We start from the raw sequence: 21,620 nt of genomic DNA, 5'->3' as shown, positions 1-21,620 counted from the left end.
TTTAGACCAAGCAGCCTTCATGTTCGCAGCATTGTCACCAGTGCAAATACCTTCTGTGTTCCAAGGTCATTGATGACTGCCTTCAGCTCATCTGCAATGTAGAGACTGATGTGTCTGTTGTCCCTTGTGTCTTTGCTCTTGTAGAATACTGGTGGAGGGGTGGAGATGATGTAGTTAATTATTACTTGCCCACAAATATTCGACCAGCCACCAGAGATGATTGCAATACAGTCCGCATTCTCTATGATTTGCTTGACCTTCCCTTGAACTCTGTTGAACTCTGCATCCAGCAAATTAGTATATAAAGCATGCCTGGTTGGAGGGGTGTATGCTGGGCAAAGAACATTCAGAAATCTCTTCCAATACACATTGCCTGTGAAAATCAGAGGTGAACCAGTTGGATACACAGCTCGAGCAAGACATTAATCAGCATCTCTGACTACGTTCCTCCATTGAGTCAAACAAACTTCAGATTCCAGGAGGACCATGAGCTGTTGCTATCGATAAGGTGCCTGATTCATAATTTTCACCTTGAACAGAAGTAGAGGGACTTTTGTCAGAGGTTGCTTGTTGTGAGCACTGAGGGAACTTTCTGCACTTGGCAGATGATTCTGCATCTTTGTTGCATTCTTCACATATGATTTTGCCCAGTATTTGCAAATGTACACAGCGTTTCCTTCTACATTAGCTGCAGTGAGATGTCTCCACACATCAGATAGTGCCCATTTTCCTGTAAAGATTAGGAAAAAATAGTTTTTAAAAAACAAATACAATTCCATGTACAGATAAATAATAAAGCAGTTAGATTAATTAAACAACTCCTTTGTAACATAAATGTTTTAAAATGAAACATGTATGGAAACAGATGAATTAACACTCTTCAGTTAGCAGGCTCAAGCAAGCTAAAACCCACATGGTAGCAAAAGAAGTTATAACTGATTTAAAACACACTTGGCTGTAAGCTACTATTTACTTGCTAACAAAAAAACATGTACGGCATATAAAATATATTCACCCCACCCAGTATTGTAATCAAAACTTACCAGAAAGCATGCCGTCCTTGGCTCAGACAGTGTAGTAGTATGGGCTCAATAGCATCTCATTAGTGTGCAAGATCTTGAGAATCAGTTGTACATGTGATGGAAGAATGCACTGTGCAAGCAGAGGGTTGCAATTCCATTGTATTGGGGATTAGTTATATCAAAATAGGCCACAAGACCTAGAATTTCCTTATGTGTATCCCACAAAAAAGGTTCACTGTTATAAGCTAACATTTGATGAATTTAAGCAAAATTCCCAAAATTCCCAGGCTTAACTTCCCATGGAAAAATTCTGGAAATTTACTGGAAAGTTTCCAACCCTATTAGAGACACATATTTCCCTCAGATTACACACCCACAAAGAATTCGAAAACAGTTGAATATTTACTGTACATTTTATTAACATTTCACTTTTGTTTATTATCTATTTCACTTGCTTTGGCAACGTAAACATATGTTTCCCATGCCAACTGTAATGGTCGTCGGTGGAAGGTGAGGACCAAAGCGCAGCGTGGTACTTGTTCATGTCATTTATTTTAACTGAACAACATCAAACAAAGACACAAAAACCACAACCGAACAAATCATAGAAATCATAGAAAAAAGAACATAGACTGCCCACCCAACTCACGCCCTGACCATACTAAAACAAAGACATCACAAAGGAACTAAGGTCAGAACGTGACACCAATAAAGCACCTTAAATTGAGATTGATTCCCCCAAGAGAAAGGCTGCATTGCAAACACTTAAAAGTCACACCCTCTCCCCTCAAATTAAGTGGACACTTCTGATGATGTATCATGGTGTCTGACAAGTTGACACTTGCAGGGCAAGGGCCAAGGGAAGAATACATTCATTTTAAATGGACCGCTTTTGCGTTTTTTTGTGTTTTCAGTCATCGTGGAACCACAGGTAGCTGTTGTGTGTGTTTATATGCGCTAGTCAATTATGATTGCATTTCATATCTTGGCTAGAAGACAACGCCTCTGCAGACATCGAATGTTAGCCAATCCGAATATATCAGGTAAATCGAAAATTGCAATGCATAAGTGTGATGTCAGGGTATATGTGCAAGATAACGTTTCCAAAAGCTAACCAAACAAAAACATAATTACTTTTACAATTTCTAACTTATTTACATTTGTTTTTACTTACACTTGTATGTTGACTTCTCCATATTAATGTTGGTTTTGAGTTTTGTCTGACTTTTCTTAGCGGATGTACAATCATCGCAAATTGAATTATGGGGCATTTCAGGACCCGGATTGAACATAATTGTACACTCACTGCTTGTTAGCAAGATGGCTGCGCGGTGGCTTAATTACAGTTAGTCATCCTGGGTTTATACACATCAATGGTTTAAAATCACATTTTAAAGGGAGGCTGCATTCCAAACACGTTTTTTAAACTCCTAAAAGACACACCCTCCTCCATTTACCCTCGCCTTATGCCCATGGGGAATCTCTGCGGCCATCTTTGTCGTCGGTCCAAATTATGAGCCAAGGGAAGTTAGCAACCATGCTCCTCCATTGTAAAAAATATGTTGGACGGTATAAAAATGCATACATTCATGTCTAGATTATATTTTGACATGTTTGATTTATTACAGACACCTTAATGTATACTTTTAAATTATTATGTGAGCTAAACATAAAAATAAATGAAAAAATATATAAATATATTCACCTTCAAGTATTTTTTAAAAAGAGTACTGTTACTTTCCCCACTACAACAAAAAAAATACTTTTAAATACAAGTAATTTTGTCCTTTGAACATTCCTATGGAGGACTGCTTCTACTGGGGATTGCCAGTATGGGTGAACGTTGGCTTCAGATTCTCAGTGGCCTATACATTGCATCAGCAATCCAGGGTTAGTATACATAACTGTTTTAAAAGTATACATAATTGTTTTAAACCTAACCTTAGCCACACTGCTAACCTTATGCCTAACCCTAAATTAAGACCAAAAAGCACATTTTTGTTTTCATGAATTATTACCATCTAGCCAATTTCGACTGTGGATGTGGTATATAGTGGAAACCCAAATGCAGCTGAAAACAGCAGTCAGTCGGGGCATGGGAAGGTTCAGCCAAACCACTTCTGCATATTTAAAGTAGGCTGGTTTTTACATTTAAAAAATGGTTGTAATTAGAAGTCCTCATTGACCTGTTGACATGGTATATTTGAAAAGCCTTGTTACAGCTCATAAACTGGCACACTGCTGCCACCTGTTATCCACTATTCACATTGCACAATGCCATTTGATCTGTGTGATTACAGGGATTTTGGGTTGTAATGATGAATAGATAATTCAGTCCAAAAGAACACAAAGACAATATAAAGAGGAAACGATTTATATTAAATATAAAGTAAAACAGTGAAATCCAACCCTGGTATATTAAAATGCTTCAAGCTAAACAATGATAGAAAAGTATTGAGAGGGAGTACAACATCCTCAAACCTCCGGAATAAAAATCAACGTAACAATAAGCAATATATTAACATTAATAAACAAACATTTTAGGTGAATGCTTTTGGCAATCAATTGAAGATTGGTTTAGTACTATCCCAAGAGAAACAGGAAATCAGCTGTCAGGGTCTATCACATCAGGCCAATAAAGTATATCTTTGATTGTTTGTTCTTTCTTTCTTTACATCTCCTTCTCTCTCTCTGTTCCGTTCTCTTCGTTCAGGGGATAGGGACTTAGGTCCAGCGTCAGCATGCGGCTGAACATGCACTCGTTAAACTGAGAGAAAAAGAAAGACAGTTAAGTCACAGGGACTGATATCCTCGCCTCCTTCTCAAGACACATTGGAGGAAAGCAACCTAGGTTCTTCTTTGGTGTTTTGGGAAGAAGGCAAGGAGAGACGAGAGAGGCAGCAGAACCAGGCCGCGAGAGAAAGATGGTCTGGAATAAAGGCGTTTTGGTACTGTACCTCAGGGTAGACCCCCAGCAGAGCGTCAGCTCTAGAGTAGAACTCCTCCTTCAGAGAGATGACGATGATCTGGAGGCTCTCTCTCGACTGCTCCCTGATAAAGCTGGTCACCTGCATCCACACAGACAGACAGGTCAGCTATATTGCCATATTCGTAGCTACAGCCCATATTTAATCACAATTAAAATGTCAACTTGCTTTGCCAATATTGGTGTTGTCCAGGGCTGCATCAACCTCATCCAGGACAAAGAACGGAGCTGGACGGAAGCTGATTGAGAAAACACAAACATCAGACAGTGGTTCAGTGCTGTAGGGTACCCTAGTGGTTAGAGCGTTGGACTGGTAACCGAAAGCTTGCAAGTTCATATCCACGAGCTGACAAATTACAAATTTGTCGTTCTGCACCTGAACAGGCAGTTAACCCACTGTTCCTAGGCCGTCATTGAAAATAAGAATTTGTTCTTAACTGACTTAAAGTTAAAATAAAAAATAAATAAAAATAATGATGGGCATATCTCATGTCTGCTGTGTGTGTTAGCTGTGTAAAGCCAACACGAGAGCAGCGATTGCCTTCTCTCCTCCAGACAGGTTGTCCACGGCCATGAACTTCTCTCTCTCTCTCACCTGTGTATGGCAAAACCAAAGCCAAGGCAGCGATGGCCTTCTCCCCTCCACAGGCTGTCCATGGCCATGAACCTTTTCTCTCTCACCTGTGTATTGCGAACACCAGAGCCAGGGCAGCGATGGCCTTCTCTCCTCCAGACAGGTTGTCCATGGCCATGAAGCGTTTCCCAGGAGCAATACAGTTGTAATTGATGCCATCCAGGTAGGGCTCATCTGGGTTCTCAGCACTCAGAAAGGCCTGGAGGGAGCAGCACACATTCAGGCATATACACACCCGTACATTACACCAGGGTTCGTACAGACAAAGTAAGTCAAATTCAAGGACTTTTTCAAGCACTAATATTTATTTTCAAGGACCATCAATTTGTAATACTTCCTATTATGCAATTGTTTCTAGTCACCACCAGATGGCTGTATATCGCCACAACCTCATGAAAAAAACAAACTAACTTACTAGTCATCACTACCTTAGAAGTTCCACTCAATAATACGTGTTTCGCTCATTTTTATTACATACAGGAGTCAGTAATGATGGTGTTGTAATTTGAGTAGTGATGAGCAGGACACGCCTACTGGTGAACACATGTCCTATTCACATTACTACACAATTCCAACTTAATGACTGTATTTATTGGCCATTTGGGAATCTACTACCTAATAGCTACAAAAAAGCATCTTGCTTTCAACTGGCAGCTTTAGTGTCGCCAGTCCGAGTGGGGCGAGTGGGCAGTGAGGAAAACGGCATGTGATCAGCCACCAGAATGGCAGGAGCATGGCTGCCGCTTGAATATCGCAGGCACACTGTGAATGAGGCAATTGCCAAAAAACCTCCATAATGTAGAAGTGGCGCCAGCGCAGGAAGCAGTGTTGTCTTTCCCCATTCATGTGGCGCTTCAGGGCCGATTCACCCATGCTCACAACGTCAAACTTGGACGCATTGTTTGCACATTACACGGTGCGGATTGGTTGGTTTCAGTGATGTAGTGGTAAATAAAGGTGGGTAAGCTACAGGACCTGTCAACATTTTGGACACACTTACTCAGGTTTTTCTTTATTTGTATTATTTTCTACATTGTAGAATAATAGGGACGACGTCAAAACTATGAAATAACACATATGGAATCATGTAGTAACCAAAAAAGTGTTAAACAAATACAAATATATTTAAAATTCTTCAAAGTAGCCACCCTTTGGCATGATGACAGCTTTGCACACGATTGGCATTCTCTCAACCAGCTTCACCTGGAATGTTTTTTCAACCGTATTTAAGGAGTTCCCACATATGCTGAGCACTTGTTGGCTGCTTTTCCTTCACTCTCCGGTCCAACTCATCGAAACCATCTCAGTTGGGTTGAGGTCGGGTGATTGTGGAGGCCAGGTCATCTGATGCAGCACTCCATCACTCTCCTTCTTGGTCAAATAGCCCTTACACAGCCTGGAGGTGTGTTGGGTCATTGTCCTCTTGAAAAACAAATGATAGTCCCACTCAGCGCAAACCGGATGGGATGGCGTATCGCTGCAGAATGCTGTAGTAGCCATGCTGGTTAGCTGTGCCTTGAATTCTAAATAAATAATTGACAGTGTCACCAGCAAAGCACCCCCACACCATCACACCTCCTTCTCCATGCTTCACAGTGGGAACCATACATGCAGAGATCATCCGTTCACCTACTCTACTCTACTCCTACGCGTCTCACAAAGACACAGCGGTTGGAAACAAAATGTTCAAATTTGGACTCATCAGACCAAAGGACAGATTTCCACTGGTCTAATGTCCATTGCTTGTGTTTCTTGGCCAAAGCAAGTTTCTTCTTATTGTTGGTGTGATAAATAAAATATCCCAGAAATGTTCCATTAGCACAAAGGGCAGGATTGTATCTACAACTGCCCGGCATTTTAGCTATCAATGTGACGTTTGGCTGTGCCTAATCAGTCAGTTCTGTCACTGCCTGGCTCAGTGGCATTGTGGGTTGAATTAGTGAGCTCACCTGGCAACCACAGAGCGAAACACGTGAAGAAATAAAACTTCTTAGTCTACCTGGAAATTAATTTGCAAGACCAATACATTTTTCTGATATTTTTCAGAAATGTATTTGCTCATGTTCTCCTCTCATTTGAAGTACTTTTGAAGTACCTACTTGAGAAAATATCAGATTTTCAAGGTACTCCAAATAGAAGTACTTTAAGCACCTCAAGCACCTTTTGCAGACCCTGTTACACACACACATTACAAACACGACACATACTACACACCACAAACCTGATAAGTGCGTCTATTACACAGTAGTATGAAGATTGCTTTCAGGTGTGTGTGTGTGTGTGTGTGTACAAGTGTTTCTGTATGAGTAAAGCCTTCACACCTGAGCGCTGGTGTTCCTGCACAGTTGTTTGTAGATCTGGTCGATGACGACAGAGACGTGTTCAAAGCACTGACTGAAGAGTCTGAAGCGTTTGGCTTTAACCTGCTCAAACTCCTGGTTACTCCTTCTGGCTGCCTTGCTGCTGGCATCAAACGCTGGAGCACACAGAGGGAGACAGAGGCAATCAGATGAACATCATTGAGCCATACACACACACAGATATGTATTGCACCATGAACTTTAAGGGACCACAACAGAAAAAAGTTATTAACTTTATTGTGTTATCCCTGTCAAGTTTTTTAAATGTATGTATGGCTTTTTTTAACTGGCTATTTAAAATGTAAGTCGATCAAAGATATGTAGGCACTAAAAAGTTAGGTCCCGCCGTGGTATTGGGAGAACACATGCTGCAATGCATTTGAAATATGCCACTCTAGCATCTTAAAAGTTTGTCACTAAAACCAGTTTCCTCCGGGTTTTAACTTTTTAGGGCCCTCAATGGGTTCCCACAATACACTCGCCAAGACAAGTAAAGCGATAGCGTTTGTGTATTGAGGTGTGTGTCGCCACTATACAGTTGGTGTATTGAGGTGTGTGTCGCCACTATACAGTTGGTGTATTGAGGTGTGTGTCGCCACTATACAGTTGGTGTATTGAGGTGTGTTTCTGCACTTTGTACCGTCCACCACCCCCTGGAATTTGTCCTTGACCACCCTCATTTTCTCCAGGGCTTTAAGGTTGGGGGCTGTGGAGCGCTGTAGGACCCCCTCTAGAGAGGACACTGTCTCCTTAAGACGCTCTACCTGGGGGTCCACCTCCTCCCCTGCAAGATCCTGTTGGACATAAAGACACACACACGTTTGGACAGCATAACGTTAGATGCATAACTGTCTTCTGGGGTGAATATAGTACATTAACTGTATGATATTGATCAGTTCTTAAAGCTAAGAGACTGAGAAGGGATACTGTATTGATTGATGATTGATTAATGAGGTCTACCTTCAGCTCAGCTCCCAGGCCAGAGTAGTCGATGACCATCAGCGCCTCTCTCTCGTAGATGTCCATAGTGGTGCAGGTGCTCTCTGTGAGTGACTCTGAGTCCAGCTGACAAGGCCAGATCAGTCAATCAGACATAAGAGAGAGAGAACTTTATTCTCCCCCGATAGTGAATTTGAATTACACATATGAGAGGTAAACAACTGTACATCCAAGTACACAATACACATTCAGTACAAGGAGAACGTGAACACAGCCTGTCATCTGAGCAGGTCCTGGATTTTACAGCTCTACTGTACACTACCCTGGTCTATGCCCCCCCCCACTCTGTCTCTGATAGTGGAGGCTACTGATGGGAGGAAAGCTCATAATAATGGCTGGAACGGAGCAAATGGAACTGCATCAAACATATAAAAAACATTTATTTCGCTCCAGCCATTACGACGAGCCCGTATTCCCCAATTAACATGCTACCAACCTCCTGTGGTCTCTAGTCTGTCCTACCTGCACCTCACTGATCTCGTCCAAGCTGCCAGACAGCAGCGTGATGGGCAGGCCCTGGATCTTACAACCTAGCAGTAGGTTGTGTTTCCAGATCCTCAACTGCTCCAGGGCTGTCTCAGCTGAGATAACCTCCCTTTGCAGCTTCACCTGCTCTCTGGTGGGGAGAAGGGTTAGACACGGAGAGGGGACAGAGAAAGGAAGAAGAGAAGGGGGAGGGAGATAAACAGAAAACGAAGAGGGATAGGGCGGAGAGAGGAGAAGATCAGCTTTTAGAGAGGGCGATGAGACCAGTGAAGTGACCTGCAATCGATTTGATACACTGGACAAAAATAACTTGACAGCAGAACAGCCACAGTCAGTAGTACCTGGAGCTCTCCTGAAGGCTCTTCATCGTTTGGTCCACCTGGGCCTTAGAGTCAGAAGCCTGGGTCTTCTTCTCCAGCAGATGATTCTTCAGATCCAACACTTTAGATTGACTCTCTTCCATCACCACCAGCAGCTTCTCCTCCTCCTAGCGGAGACACAAGAGAACAACACAACACTGGGATTACATTCTGTGTGATTTTAGAGGAGGATTTGAGAAGCTGATGGGAAAAGGGAAGGAAGGGAGGTATGAAGGGACAAGAAAGGAGGATGAAAGGAGATAACATGAGAGGGAAGTTGAGAAAAGGAGAGAACGGAGGAGAGGAGGTATGTTTTGCCTGCTTCTGTTCTTCCACTCTGCACTGCTCCAAGACGATGGTCTCCTCTAGTTTCTTCATCTTCTTCCTCTGCTGCTCCAGCTGACCCTGTTCATACTCCAACTGGGCCTTCAGACAGGTCCGCTGAGACTCAAACTCCAACCTGGGAGAGGGGTGGGAAAAGAGAGGGGGGTTGATTCCACTTAGGCAGTGACAGAAAAGAGATGTGGGAGAGGAGATGGCCAGAAAAATATATAATAATATTTGCGAACAATACAGTGCATTCGGAAAGTATTCAGACCCCTTGACTTTTGCCACATTTAGTTACGAGGCACAGAACTGGAGAAGGGTACCAAAACATTTAAGAACGAAGTGTCCTCCGTTCTTAAATGGAAGAAGTTTGGAACCACCAAGACTCTTCCTAGAGCTGGCCGCCTGGCCAAACTGAGCAATTGGGGCAAAAGTGCCTTGGTCAGGGAGGTGACCAAGAAGCCGATGGTCACTCTGACAGAGCTCCAGAGTTCCTCTGTGGAGATGGAAGAACCTTCCAGAAGAACAACCATCTCTGCAGCACTCCACCATCAGGCCATTATGGCCAGACAGAAGTCACTCCTCAGTAAAAGGCACAGGACGGCCCGCTTAGAGTTTGCCAAAAGGCATCTGAAGGACTCTCAGACCATGAGAAACAAGATTCTCTGATCTGATAAAACCAAGATTGAACTCTTTGGCCTGAATGCCAAGTGTCACATATGGAAGAAACCTGGCTACATCCATACGGTGAAGCATGGTGGTGGTACTATCATGCCCTGGAGCTGTTTTTCAGCGACAGTGACTGGGCGACTAGTCAAGACTGAAAGATGAACGGGGTACAGTACAGAGATATCCTTGATGAAAACCTGCTCCAGAGTGCCAGGGACCTCAAACTGGGTTGAAGGTTCACCTTCCAACAGGACAATGACCCTAAGCACACAGCTAACACGGAACCCAAACCGGCTGCGCGCGTGCTCCATCGTACATTTATTTTGTCCCCCTACAGAGACCTGAAAATAGCTGTGCAGCGACACTCCCCGTGCAACCTGACAGAGCTTGAGAGGATCTGCAGAGAATAATGGGAGAAACTCCCCAAATATAGGTGTGCCAAGCTTGTAGCATCATACCCAAGAAGACTCGAGGCTGTAATTGCTGCTAAAGGTGCTTTAACAAAGTACTGAGTAAAGGGTCTGAATACTTATGTAAATGTGATTTTTCCATTTTTTAAATCTTTAATACATTTGCTAAAATTTCTAAAAACCTGTTTTTGTTTTGTCATTATGAGGTTTTGTGTGTAGATTGATGAGGGGAATTGTTAAAAAAAAAAAAAAATTTTAGAATAAGGTTGTAATGTAACAAAATGTGGAAAAAGTCAAGGGGTCTGAACACTTTCCGAATGCACCGTACACCGTATAAGAACAAGCATACTGTACAATCAGTCCATATAAACTTGTTAGCATCATCGTTCCATAGACCATATATACTGTATGTAATGTGGCGAGGTCCAGTCCAATACCGTTTCCTGTCTACATCCTGCTGCTGTTTGAGATGCTCCTGTTCATACTCCCTGATGTTGGCCACTCCTATCTCAGCACAGAAGTCTGAGAACACCACGTCCTCCATCTGAACACAGAACAATAACAACAACATGACCACGAACCTGGTCCCCCTAGACATAGCAGGCAGAACGTTCCTACTCTATGGCAGTGACATACTACAAATATTTGGTAGTGCGGTAGGTAGCCTAGCGGTTAGAGCGTTTGGCCGGGAATCAAAAGGTCACTGGTTTTTGAATCCCCAAGCCGACAACGTTTAAAATCTGTTAATGTGATCTTGATCCAGGGCACGCTGTTCATGTAAATCTCTCTGGATAAGAGTGTCTGCTAAATTATGTGAAAGTATAGTCCCATGTGGCTGAGTTGGTAGAGCATGGCATTTCCCACTTTGAAGTGTTGGGTTCAATTCCCACTTGACTTCAACATGTGTCTACTTTCTTCTTTTCCAACGAGAGGCCATCAACAGTTTTTCAGCTTATTATGTCTTGGGCGATGTTTTCGAGTTTTGAAAATGTATGCACTCACGACTGTAAGTCTCTCTGGATAAGAGCGTCTGCTAATTGATGTAAAACCTTTGGTGTTGTTTGTGTTAGCTATGACACGCCACTAATAACAGGTGTCTGCTATTTAGCGGATGCTGTTATCCAAAGCGACTTACGATAGAAATTGTGCCTTGCTCAAGGGCATATCGACAGTTTTTTCTCCCTTAGCCGTCTCAGGGATTCAAACCAACAACCTTTTGGTTACCAGCCCAATGCTTTTAACCGCTAGGCTACCTGCCAATTTAGACATTATTCTAAATAGTCTTGGTAGCAGTGCGTCCTGACCTGGTTGATCCTGTCTTGGAGCTTCTTCATCTCCAGCTCCTTGATCTCCATGTTCTCTTTCTGCATCTCCAGCTGAGACTCCACGTTGGCCAGCTCAGCCTCCAGGCGAGACATCTCCTGAAGGGAGAGACATGCAAGTTGTCAAGACATGAGATGTGCGCGACATGGGCCACAGATTGAGAAAACTCTTACAGTATTGAGAGACTTACAGTAGAGTGCATGCATACATTTTCAAAACTCAAAAACATCACCCAAGCTGAAAAACTGTTGATGGCTTACTATGCTCTTTTTGGAGTAAAAATAAGTAAACACATGTTGAATTCAAGTAGAAGTGGTGGTTTGCAGATGGTGTAGTCAGAGTAAGTTACAGTAACAGTGTTAGTGTAGTTTACCGCGTGGCAGTTGGGAATGCTCTTCTTGCGGAGGGTGTCCAGTTCAGTGTGGGAGTACTTCAGACGGGTCTGAACCCCCTGAGCCTGAGACTGGATCTGTTTCAGCTCAGGCTCCTTACGCTTCAGCTTCACCAGACCCTGTCACATGACACAGGAAGTTGAAATAAAGAACTGTCTCAGATAATTGGTCAGAAAAACTATACTCCTTGAGCCAGAGAGAATAAGTTAGCGGTTTTGCAGTGCATATTATAGAATCAAGACTTACAATAATAAAAAATGTATTAGATTCCCAGACTTTCAAAATCTAGATTCTGAAAGTGTGCAAAGACCAAGACTCACACGTAGCTCTGCAGTCAGCTGTTCTTTGAGCTCCTTCAGCTTGGTCATGTCCTTCTCGTCCCAGCGCCGGGCCTTGCTCCGCAGGTAGCTGGAGCCCCCAGAGATCACCCCTGACTTGGAGAACATGGTACCGTCCAGAGCCACCGTCTGGGGGAAAATATTGAGGTGGGTGCTACCACAGTAAAGTGGATGGGGGGGGGGAACTCAGACTGGCTGGCTGGTTGACTGACTAATTGTGCATGTTTGAGATTGTCTACTGTACATTGCAGTCGGACTGCGCAGAATTACTGATCTATATATCTCATTGAATCCCATAGCCCTCAAACAAGCTGAATGACTGACTAACTCACCTTGAGTCGCTCAGGCCCGTCGAAGGCGATGGCTCTGGCCTCTTTGAGCGTCTCACAGACCAGAGCGTTGCCACACACAAACTGGATGACTTTCTTCAGCTGAGGAGCGGTAGGGGAACACTGCACCACGTCCACCATCATCTTAGCTCCACGCACCCCACGCAGCCGCTCATTCAGAGGGCTCACCTGGGAAGGGACAGGGAGGTGGGACAGCCTCAGTGAGGTTTGTGTGTTGGGTGTGTTAATCAAAGCCTCTGTTGTTAGTTTTAGGTAGTTCTGGTTGTGTTTCTCAATCCCCCATCCCTCAGCTTTATAGCAAATGTAGCGGAGCTACCGTTTTGTTGCTTTTTAAATTAAGGAGTAGGCCTACAAACAATCTCAACTTCTTTGTCCACTGACTCACGTCCAGGTAATCTATGGGTAAGAAGGTTTCTGGTTCGGCCCTCTCCTCTTTGACAAAGCGGATGCAGTCCCGAGCCACCTTCTCTGACGACACTACTATGGCGTTCATGTAGCGTCCAAACACCTTGGTGACGGCCAGCTGGTACTTCTTATGGATGGGGCTGCACAGGTCCACCAGACGACCAAACTGGGAAATAGAGGAACAAATACACCCTGGCAGAAATCTTCCTCTGGATGCTGACAAAGATCTTGGAAGATCCTACAAGACCTTTAGATAGATCTTACTGGATACTAGTAACAGGATCTTAAAATATCTCAAGATTCTACGAGATCCGAAGCAAGATTGCTACCAAGGCAATCCCTACAAGCTCACATTCAAATGACTGCAATAAGGGATGAGGGGGAGGAGGGGGTGCACTATGGAAGATTATATTTTCCCAGTTTGATCTAATGAGGTGTTGGTGGCAGTGAGACAGGGATGTCTCACCAGTGTGTCAGGGTAGAGTCTGAGGAGGTTTTCCAGGACCTCGTTGCGTTGCTGCTGCCTCTTACTCTCCTGGCTGTCCAGCCTGGCGTTCTGCAGCTCTCCCAGTACCTCCCCTAACTCCTGGTTCACCTCCTCCCCCCTCACCCTCCCTCTCTGCAGTTCCGCAGACAGCACCTCCTCCTGCTGACGAGACTCCTCCAGAGAGCTCCTGAACAGAAGAAAAACAAATAGTTTGTCACTCTTTTTCCTTCTTTCTCCCTCTTTCCTTTTCTCTCTCTCCTTCACACTCCTTCTCTCTCTAATTTTCTATCTTTCTCTCCTTCACTCTCTCTCTCCTTCACACTCTCCTTCTCTCTCTAATTTTCTATCTTTCTCTCCTTCACTCTCTCTCTCCTTCACACTCTCCTTCTCTCTCTAATTTTCTATCTTTCTCTCCTTCACTCTCTCTCTTCTTCACACTCTCCTTCTCTCTCTAATTTTATATCTTTCTCTCCTTCACTCTTTCTCTCCTTCACACTCTCCTTCTCTCTCTAATGTTATATCTCTCTCTCCTTCACTCTCTCTCTCCTTCACTCGCTCTCTCCTTCACTCGCTCTCTCATTCTCTCTTTCTCTCCTTCTCTCTCTCAGTAGTTTAGTATGTCAGCACAGCCAAGAGAAGCTTTATAAAGAATGGGGTGCTTAACACTGACAAATGTATTTAAGTAGTGTTCTCCTTCAAAAAATAACTGCAACACATACATACAATAGGGGCCGGAATTGCCAGGGGCCTCCCAATACGACATTATCACGATACTTAGATGCCGATACGATATGTATCGTGGTTCTCATGATTCTATGTATTGCGATTCGTTACTGAGTTTTTATTGCAATTTGATGTTCCAATCATATTGCTCACTATATGTCTGCTGCAGATAGACTTATAAAATGAGTTTGGTCAGTCATGGAAATAAGTGCTGAAAACATGTTGATTCAATATTTAAAAAGAAGATGGAGAACACACTATAGGATACAAAATAGCTGAGTTTTGGCAGCCGACTAGCGCTACCGAGCAAAAATGTATAAAAAATTGTCCAAAAGACTTTGAAGTCAAAGTATCTATATATCGTCCAAAATAATATTGTGATATGTAACTACAGTTGAAGTCGGAAGTTTACATACAATTAGGTTGGAATCATTAAAACTCGTTTTTCAACCACTACACAAATTTCTTGTTAACAAACTATAATTTTGGCAAGTCGGTTAGGACATCTACTTGGTGCATGACACAAGTAATTTTTCCAACAATTGTTTACAGACAGAATATTTCACTTATAATTCACTGTATCACAACTCCAGTGGGTCAGAAGTTTACTTACACTAAGTTGACTGGGCCTTTAAACAGCTTGGAAAATTCCAGAAAATTATGTCATGACTTTAGAAGCTTCTGATAGGCTAATTGACATAATTTGAGTCAATTAGAGGTGTACCTGTGGATGTATTTCAAGGCCTACCTTTAAACTCAGTGCCTCTTTGCTTGACATCATGGGAAAATCAAAAGAAATCAGCCAAGACCTCAGAAAATAAATTGCAGACCTCCACAAGTCTGGTTCATCCTTGGGAGCAATTTCCAAACGCCTGAAGGTACCACGTTCATCTGTACAAACAATAGTACGCAAGTTAAACACCAAGGGACCACGCAGCCGTCATACCGCTCAGGAAGGAGACACGTTCTGTCTCCTAGAGATGAACGTACTTTGGTGCGAAAAGTATAAATCAATCCCAGAACAACCGCAAAGGACCTTGTGAAGATGCTGGAGGAAACAGGTACAAAAGTATATATATCCACAGTAAAACAAGTCCTATATCGACATAACCTGAAAGGCCGCTCAGCAACGAAGAAGCCACTGCTCCAAAACCGCCATAAAAAAGCCAGACTACGGTTTTCAACTGCACATGGGTACAAAGATCGTACTTTTGGGAGAAATGTTCTCTGGTCTGATGAAACAAAAATAGAACTGTTTGGCCATAATGACTATTGTTATGTTTGGAGGAAAAAGGGGGAGGCTTGCAAGCAGAAGAACACCATCCCAACTGTGAAACACGGGGGTGATAGCATCATGTTGTGGGGTTGCTTTGCTGCAGGAGGGACTGGTGCACTTCACAAAATAGATGGCAGTATGAGGAAGACCAATTATGTGGATATATTGAAGCAACCTCTCAAGACATCCGTCAGGAAGTTAAAACTTGGTCGCAAATGGGTCTTCCAAATGGACAATGACTCCAAGCATACTTCCAAAGTTGTGGCAAAATGACTTAAGAACAACAAAGTCAAGGTATTGGAGTGGCCATCACAAAACCCTGACCTCAATCCTATAGAAAATGTGTGGGCAGAACTGAAAAAGCATGTGCGAGCAAGGAGGCCTACAAACCTGACTCAGTTACATCAGCTCTGTCAGGAGGAATGGGCAAAAAGTCACCCAACTTATTGTGGGAAGCTTGTGGAAGGCTACCCGAAACGTTTGACCCAAGTTAAACAATTTAAAGGCAATCCTACCAAATACTAATTGAGTGCATGTAAACTTCTGACCCACTGGGAATGTGATGAATGTGAATCTGAAATAAATCATTCTCTCTACTATTATTCTGACATTTCACATTCTTAAAATAAAGTGGTGATCCTAACTGACCTAAGACGGAGAATTTTTACGAGGATTAATTGTCAGGAATTGTGAAAAACTGAGTTTAAATGTATTTGGCTAAGGTGTATGTAAACTACCGACTTCAACTGTATCTATTTTTTCACTCATCAGTAACCAATAACATACACCACAACACATGACTTACTTGCAGGTGTTGGTGTACTCTTCCAGTTTATCTGCTCTCCTGGTGAAGTCCCCCAGCTGAGTCTGGCTGTGCTTAATGCTTACCTATATACACAGAGAAAGTCAACACCAATTTCTGTTTTCACACAAACACGCACACACACACACTCTCTAGTACCTACCTCCACTTCTTTCTTCCTCCGCTGGTCAAACTCGATTTTCTGGTGGTCAGCCTTGACCTCCCAGTGCATCTTCTTAGCCTGCTGGGACAGGAGGGCCCCCTGCTTCCTGGCCAGCTCCTTCAGCTCCTTATAGCGCTCCAACTAGACACACAGAATATACACACACACCAACTTTAAACATCTGCTATCTGAGCAGCTAACCGATCGCTGCAGCTGTACATAGTCCATCGGTAAATAGCCCACCCAATTTACCTACCTCATCCCCATACTGTTTTTATTCATTTACTTTTCTGCTCTTTTGCACACCAGTATCTCTACCTGCACATGACCATCTGATCATTTATCACTCCAGTGTTAATCTGCTAAAATTGTAATTATTCGCCTACCTCCTCATGCCTTTCGCACACAATGTCTATAGACTCCTTTTTTTTTTTTTTTTACTGTGTTATTAACTTGTTTATTGTTTACTCCATGTGTAACTTTGTGTTGCTGTCTGTTCACACTGCTATGCTTTATCTTGGCCAGGTCGCAGTTGTAAATGAGAACTTGTTCTCAACTAGCCTACCTGGTTAAATAAAGGTGAAAAAAAAAATATCACACACACACACACATAGCACATGGACCTAAACTACACTGAACAAAAATATAAATGTAACATGTAAAGTGTTGGTCCCATATTTCATAAGCTGAAATCCCTGGGTCGCTCCTCTTTTCAGTTCGCTGCAGCTAGCGACTGGAATGAGCTGCAAAAAACACTCAAACTGGACAGTTTCTTCATTCAAAGACTCAATCATTGACACTCTTACTGACAGTTGTGGCTACTTCGCGTGATGTATGGTTGTCTCTACCTTCTTGCCTTTGAGCTGTTGTCTGTGCCCAATAATGTTTGTACCATGTTTTGTTGCTACCATGTTGTTGTCATGTTGTGTTGCTACCATGCTGTGTTGTCATGTGTTGCTGCCATGTGTTGCTGCCATGCTATGTTGTTGTCTTAGGTCTCTCTTTATGTTGTGTTGTGGTGTCTCTCTTATTACCTGTTCCTCCTCCAGCTGTATGTCAGCCTTCCGGTTGGTCAACTCCTCCTGGGCATGTCTCTCATAGTCCCTCCAGGCCCTCTCCAGCTCCTGGAGCTCCTGATGGAACTCAGCCAGCTCCTCCTCTTTCTTGGCACCCATCCTCTGGCTCTTCTCCAGGGCCCCACGGGTATCATCTACCTTCTTTAGGTGGTGGGATGTATTCACCTTGGCCTTGATGTACTGGGACCGACGCAGGGACAGGGTCTGCTCCTGCCCACTGGGGGAGAGGGAGAGTTTAGTTAGTAATAAACACACACACCTCTCTCTACATACACTTCTCCCTCCTGACTCCTACCCACCGGATCTCCTTCTCAATCTGCTGCAGCTCTCTGGTAAAGCGTCCATGTTCTTTCTTCTGGGCCTTGACGCTCTGCTCCCACCCATTCAGTCCTGTCTTCTGACCGGCCACAGCTTCCTGTCTCTTCCTCAGGGTCTTTGACAGGGCACTCAGGCCCTGCTGGTTGTGGTACAGCTGGAACAGGTTTAGCTGCAGCCTCCCCTGGTTCAGGTCGTCCACCAACTCCTGGTACTTCTGGGCCTGAGGATGAAGAGAGGGACAGGGTTCATTTTTTAAATGTATTTAACCTTTATTTAACTAGGCAAGTCAGTTAATAAGAACTAATTCTTATTTACAATGGCGGCCTACACCGACCACACCCGGACGACGCTGGGCCAATTGTGCGCCGCCTTACGGGACTCCCAATCACGGCCGGTTGTGATACAGCCTGGATTTGAACTAGGGTGTTTGTAGTGACACCTCTAGCACTGCGATGCAGTGCCTTAGACCATTGCACCACTCGGGAGCCTAAGAGCATATACATGAATTGAACAATAAACATTGTGAATTGAAATTCCAAAACTTTTCCATGACTTTTAACCACATTTCCAGATTGTCGTAATGATTTAATGTGACTGGGTAAAAAGCAAGTTGTCATTTACTAACTGTTACGACAGTGTTATGTTAAGTCTTATGACAGATAAATGGAGAATATCCCCTCTCTGTGTTCTTATCCTACCTCCACTTTCTCTGAGGAGACCTGCTTCTTCTCTGCGGTGGCTGTCCTCTTCTTGTTGAAGTGGAACTGCGTGTCTTCTTTAGCCTTCTGCAAAGCCTCCTTCTTCCTGTCATAGTCATCAGACAGCTCCAGAGACTGGCTGATGCGCTCAAACATCTTGGTCCGCTCCTTGGGGTTCTTCATGGCGATGGACTCCACCGCCCCCTGTATGGAGTCACAGGAAATATAAAACAGAGGTCACTATTAAACTGTCTCAGAATTGATTATGTACTTTAATGAATGGCACTGTAATTAGCTACATTATGAATTATGATAAAATACTAGCAGTTGTGTGTGTGTTTGCTTACCTGGAATACCAGACAGTTTCTAGCTTTAGTCACAATGCCTATCTTCTCCAGTTCCTCTGTGTACTTGGCAAGGGTAATTTGTCTGCCATTGATGCGATACTCAGAGGAGTCCCCTGGAAGACACACAACATTAGTGCATACAGTACAGTAAAGTAGCACAATCATTAGTTGAGCTACTATAGTTACATACACTACTGGATAAACATTTAGCTAAATATTTGCTGAATAAGACAGACCAGGACAGAATATTTGCTGAATAAGACAGACCAGGTCAGAAGGTAAAACAACGTTGAAAAGACATTCCAGACGTTGAAGTTAGGTTCTATTTAGGTTCTAAATTAAAGGTGAACATTTGTATTTTCGGGATGTTTAAAATACATATTTTATAGGAAGTTGCAAAGGTATCTTTTCCGGACATTGAAATCAGACTAATTTTTGCTTCTGACTGAAAGTTGAAAAGATGTAATTTATAGATAGATGTCTATGTTTGGGCCAAATCAAGGCGGGTCAAAATCAATGTCCGTGAACGTTGAAGTCAAGGCCCGTCTGGACCGCCCAAAATCTGAACCAAACATAGATTTATATGATTGGTTCAGATTTGGTTTGGACCAGACCAAAGACCAATCTCCGTGGATGTTGAAATCAAGGAGGGTCCGGACTGCACCAAAAATAATCCGGTCCGGACCAAAAACAGACGCCCGAAACTGGGGTGTAGCCTACCATGTCAGCCTGCAATGGAATTTTATGAATGCCTATCCAGGTAGTAGGCCCACAGTTTTTAAAACAGGCTGTTACATTGGCTTTGTTAGTCCTTATTCCTGTGACTAATCAATTTGGCTATTTAAGCTCTGAATATCAGCTACCCAACTTTATCAGGAGTTATTGTGAGCTTATTTGCAATGTGTTTACTCAACAGGAAATGCAGAAGTATTTTATTTTAGGCTATGATCAGCTTGTCAAAAAATGGACGGAGACAAACTTGAAATCACTGATCATGACAATGGGGTGAAATCACTGATCATGACAATGGGGTGAAACCACTGATCATGACAATGGGGTGAAATCACTGATCATGACAATGGGGTGAAATCACTGATCATGACAATGGGGTGAAATCACTGATCATGACAATGGGGTGAAACTCTTGGACAACATTTGTGATTGTCCATTCCATATGGCCCATTTTACTTTGACCTGTCCTGTTTTTAGGATATGTTGTTTGTTAACATGACAGCACATTTTTTATTTGATTGGGTGCCATTTAGGTTAAGCTATTTGATCGGGGAGAAACCGGTATGATGTAGAAAGTGTCCATCTCATTACACTGTCATACATTTGATCTCCAGCCTGTAGGCTACAGAAAAGTCCAAATACTACTTATGTTATATCCTATTTATGCTATATGATTTATGTTATTAAGATACATTTTTTTGACGGAATGTTGGTGGAGTGCTGCAGCAAAGGGCGGCATCAGCGATCACATTAAAACCCATATGCCACTGGTTGAGAGAAATTGTCATTGTTTTTGGGCAAAATTAGGTGAGGTGTTTTATGTGTTGTTTTTGGGAGATGCGTCATCAACCCTGCCTAATGAGCGGGCCGGCCGTGGCATGAGTCCACTAGATAACATTGTTTTCTCATATGAAATAAGTCTATAGTTACTAGCCCTTGGATGCAATCCAACTCACCCGATATGCTCCTACAGAAGTTGAGCTCCTCTCCGTTGTCGTCGCAGTAGCGCATGGTGACGCTGGCGGTGGTGGACACCGGCTTGCCAATGTGGGCTCCGTGGATGAGGTCCCTGGTGTGCTTCACGCGGAGAGTCGCTGCCCGTTCCCCCATCACGAAGCTCAGGGCATCCATCACGTTCGACTTACCTATGGAAAGATGTTGCAAAGTGAAATGCCAGCAAGGTATGTATGAAACGTATTATCAGAACTATCCACTACCTGTCTGTTAATGCCAGTGAGTACACACCATGCTAAAACGCAGACAGTTTAGCAAGCCCATATTGGGTTCATTGCAAAGCTAACGTTAGCTAGCAAGCACGTTGATCAAGATAAAACAAAAGTTCAAGATAACTTACCGGATCCATTTGTGCCAATAATACAGTTAAACCTTTTAAAAGGTCCAATTACTTGCTTCCCTCGCCAAGACTTAAAATTATCCACATCCAACTGCTTTAGAAAACCCATTTTGGGCAGCTAGATCTTCAAAAACTGTTTTTGTCAAGTTTTTCCTCAGAAGAGCGCCGCGGAGTGGAAGCCTTCTCCTTTGGCGGGAAACACTCAAATAAGACCATTGGTAAAGGTTGCTAAATCTACATTAGAATATATCTAGGTTATAATATGTAAAACTTTATTTTTTTTACATTATATTAATTTAAATGTTCTATATTTAATTTACTTTAATTTCTTGGCTATGCTGTAACTGTTGCCCCTTTGCCTTGGGGCATCACTGTTGCAAGCAGTGACTAAGGCAAATCAGAAAATCTTGGTTGCAAGACAATGGCCGTTGGCCACTTGGTAATTTGAAATGGCCAGGTTGAGTTGCAGATTTCCCTTCCCTGCTTTGAACATTTGTATATTTTATTTTATTCTGTTGTATTACTTTCCTCTTGACCATAAGGCCTATATATTCTGGAGGCCTTTCAATTGAGCTGAGTAGACC

General features: G+C 43.1%; 1 protein-coding gene across 1 annotated transcript; it reads right to left on the bottom strand.

The window, feature by feature from the left end:
* Positions 1–3,455: 3,455 nt before the first annotated feature.
* Positions 3,456–21,145, bottom strand: LOC139382952 (structural maintenance of chromosomes 1B). Its single transcript, XM_071127229.1, has 25 exons — positions 21,037–21,145; positions 20,639–20,827; positions 18,951–19,063; positions 18,604–18,807; positions 17,887–18,125; positions 17,546–17,804; positions 16,512–16,652; positions 16,352–16,434; positions 13,527–13,734; positions 13,041–13,226; positions 12,638–12,823; positions 12,288–12,434; positions 11,949–12,086; positions 11,557–11,673; positions 10,690–10,796; positions 9,165–9,306; positions 8,829–8,974; positions 8,464–8,617; positions 7,963–8,067; positions 7,643–7,796; positions 6,964–7,118; positions 4,690–4,841; positions 4,178–4,247; positions 3,980–4,090; positions 3,456–3,789 (listed from the first exon to the last, which is right to left on the bottom strand). The coding sequence occupies exons 1-25, from the start codon at positions 21,143–21,145 to the stop codon at positions 3,694–3,696; spliced, it is 3,711 nt and encodes a 1,236-aa protein (XP_070983330.1). The 3' UTR covers positions 3,456–3,693.
* Between the last annotated feature and the right edge of the window lie 475 nt (positions 21,146–21,620).

The sequence above is a fragment of the Oncorhynchus clarkii genome, chromosome 2, assembly GCF_045791955.1.
Source record: "Oncorhynchus clarkii lewisi isolate Uvic-CL-2024 chromosome 2, UVic_Ocla_1.0, whole genome shotgun sequence".
NCBI lineage: Eukaryota > Metazoa > Chordata > Actinopteri > Salmoniformes > Salmonidae > Oncorhynchus > Oncorhynchus clarkii.
The sequence above is the reverse complement of the archived record's forward strand: the minus strand, read 5'-3'. Positions and strand labels throughout refer to the sequence as shown.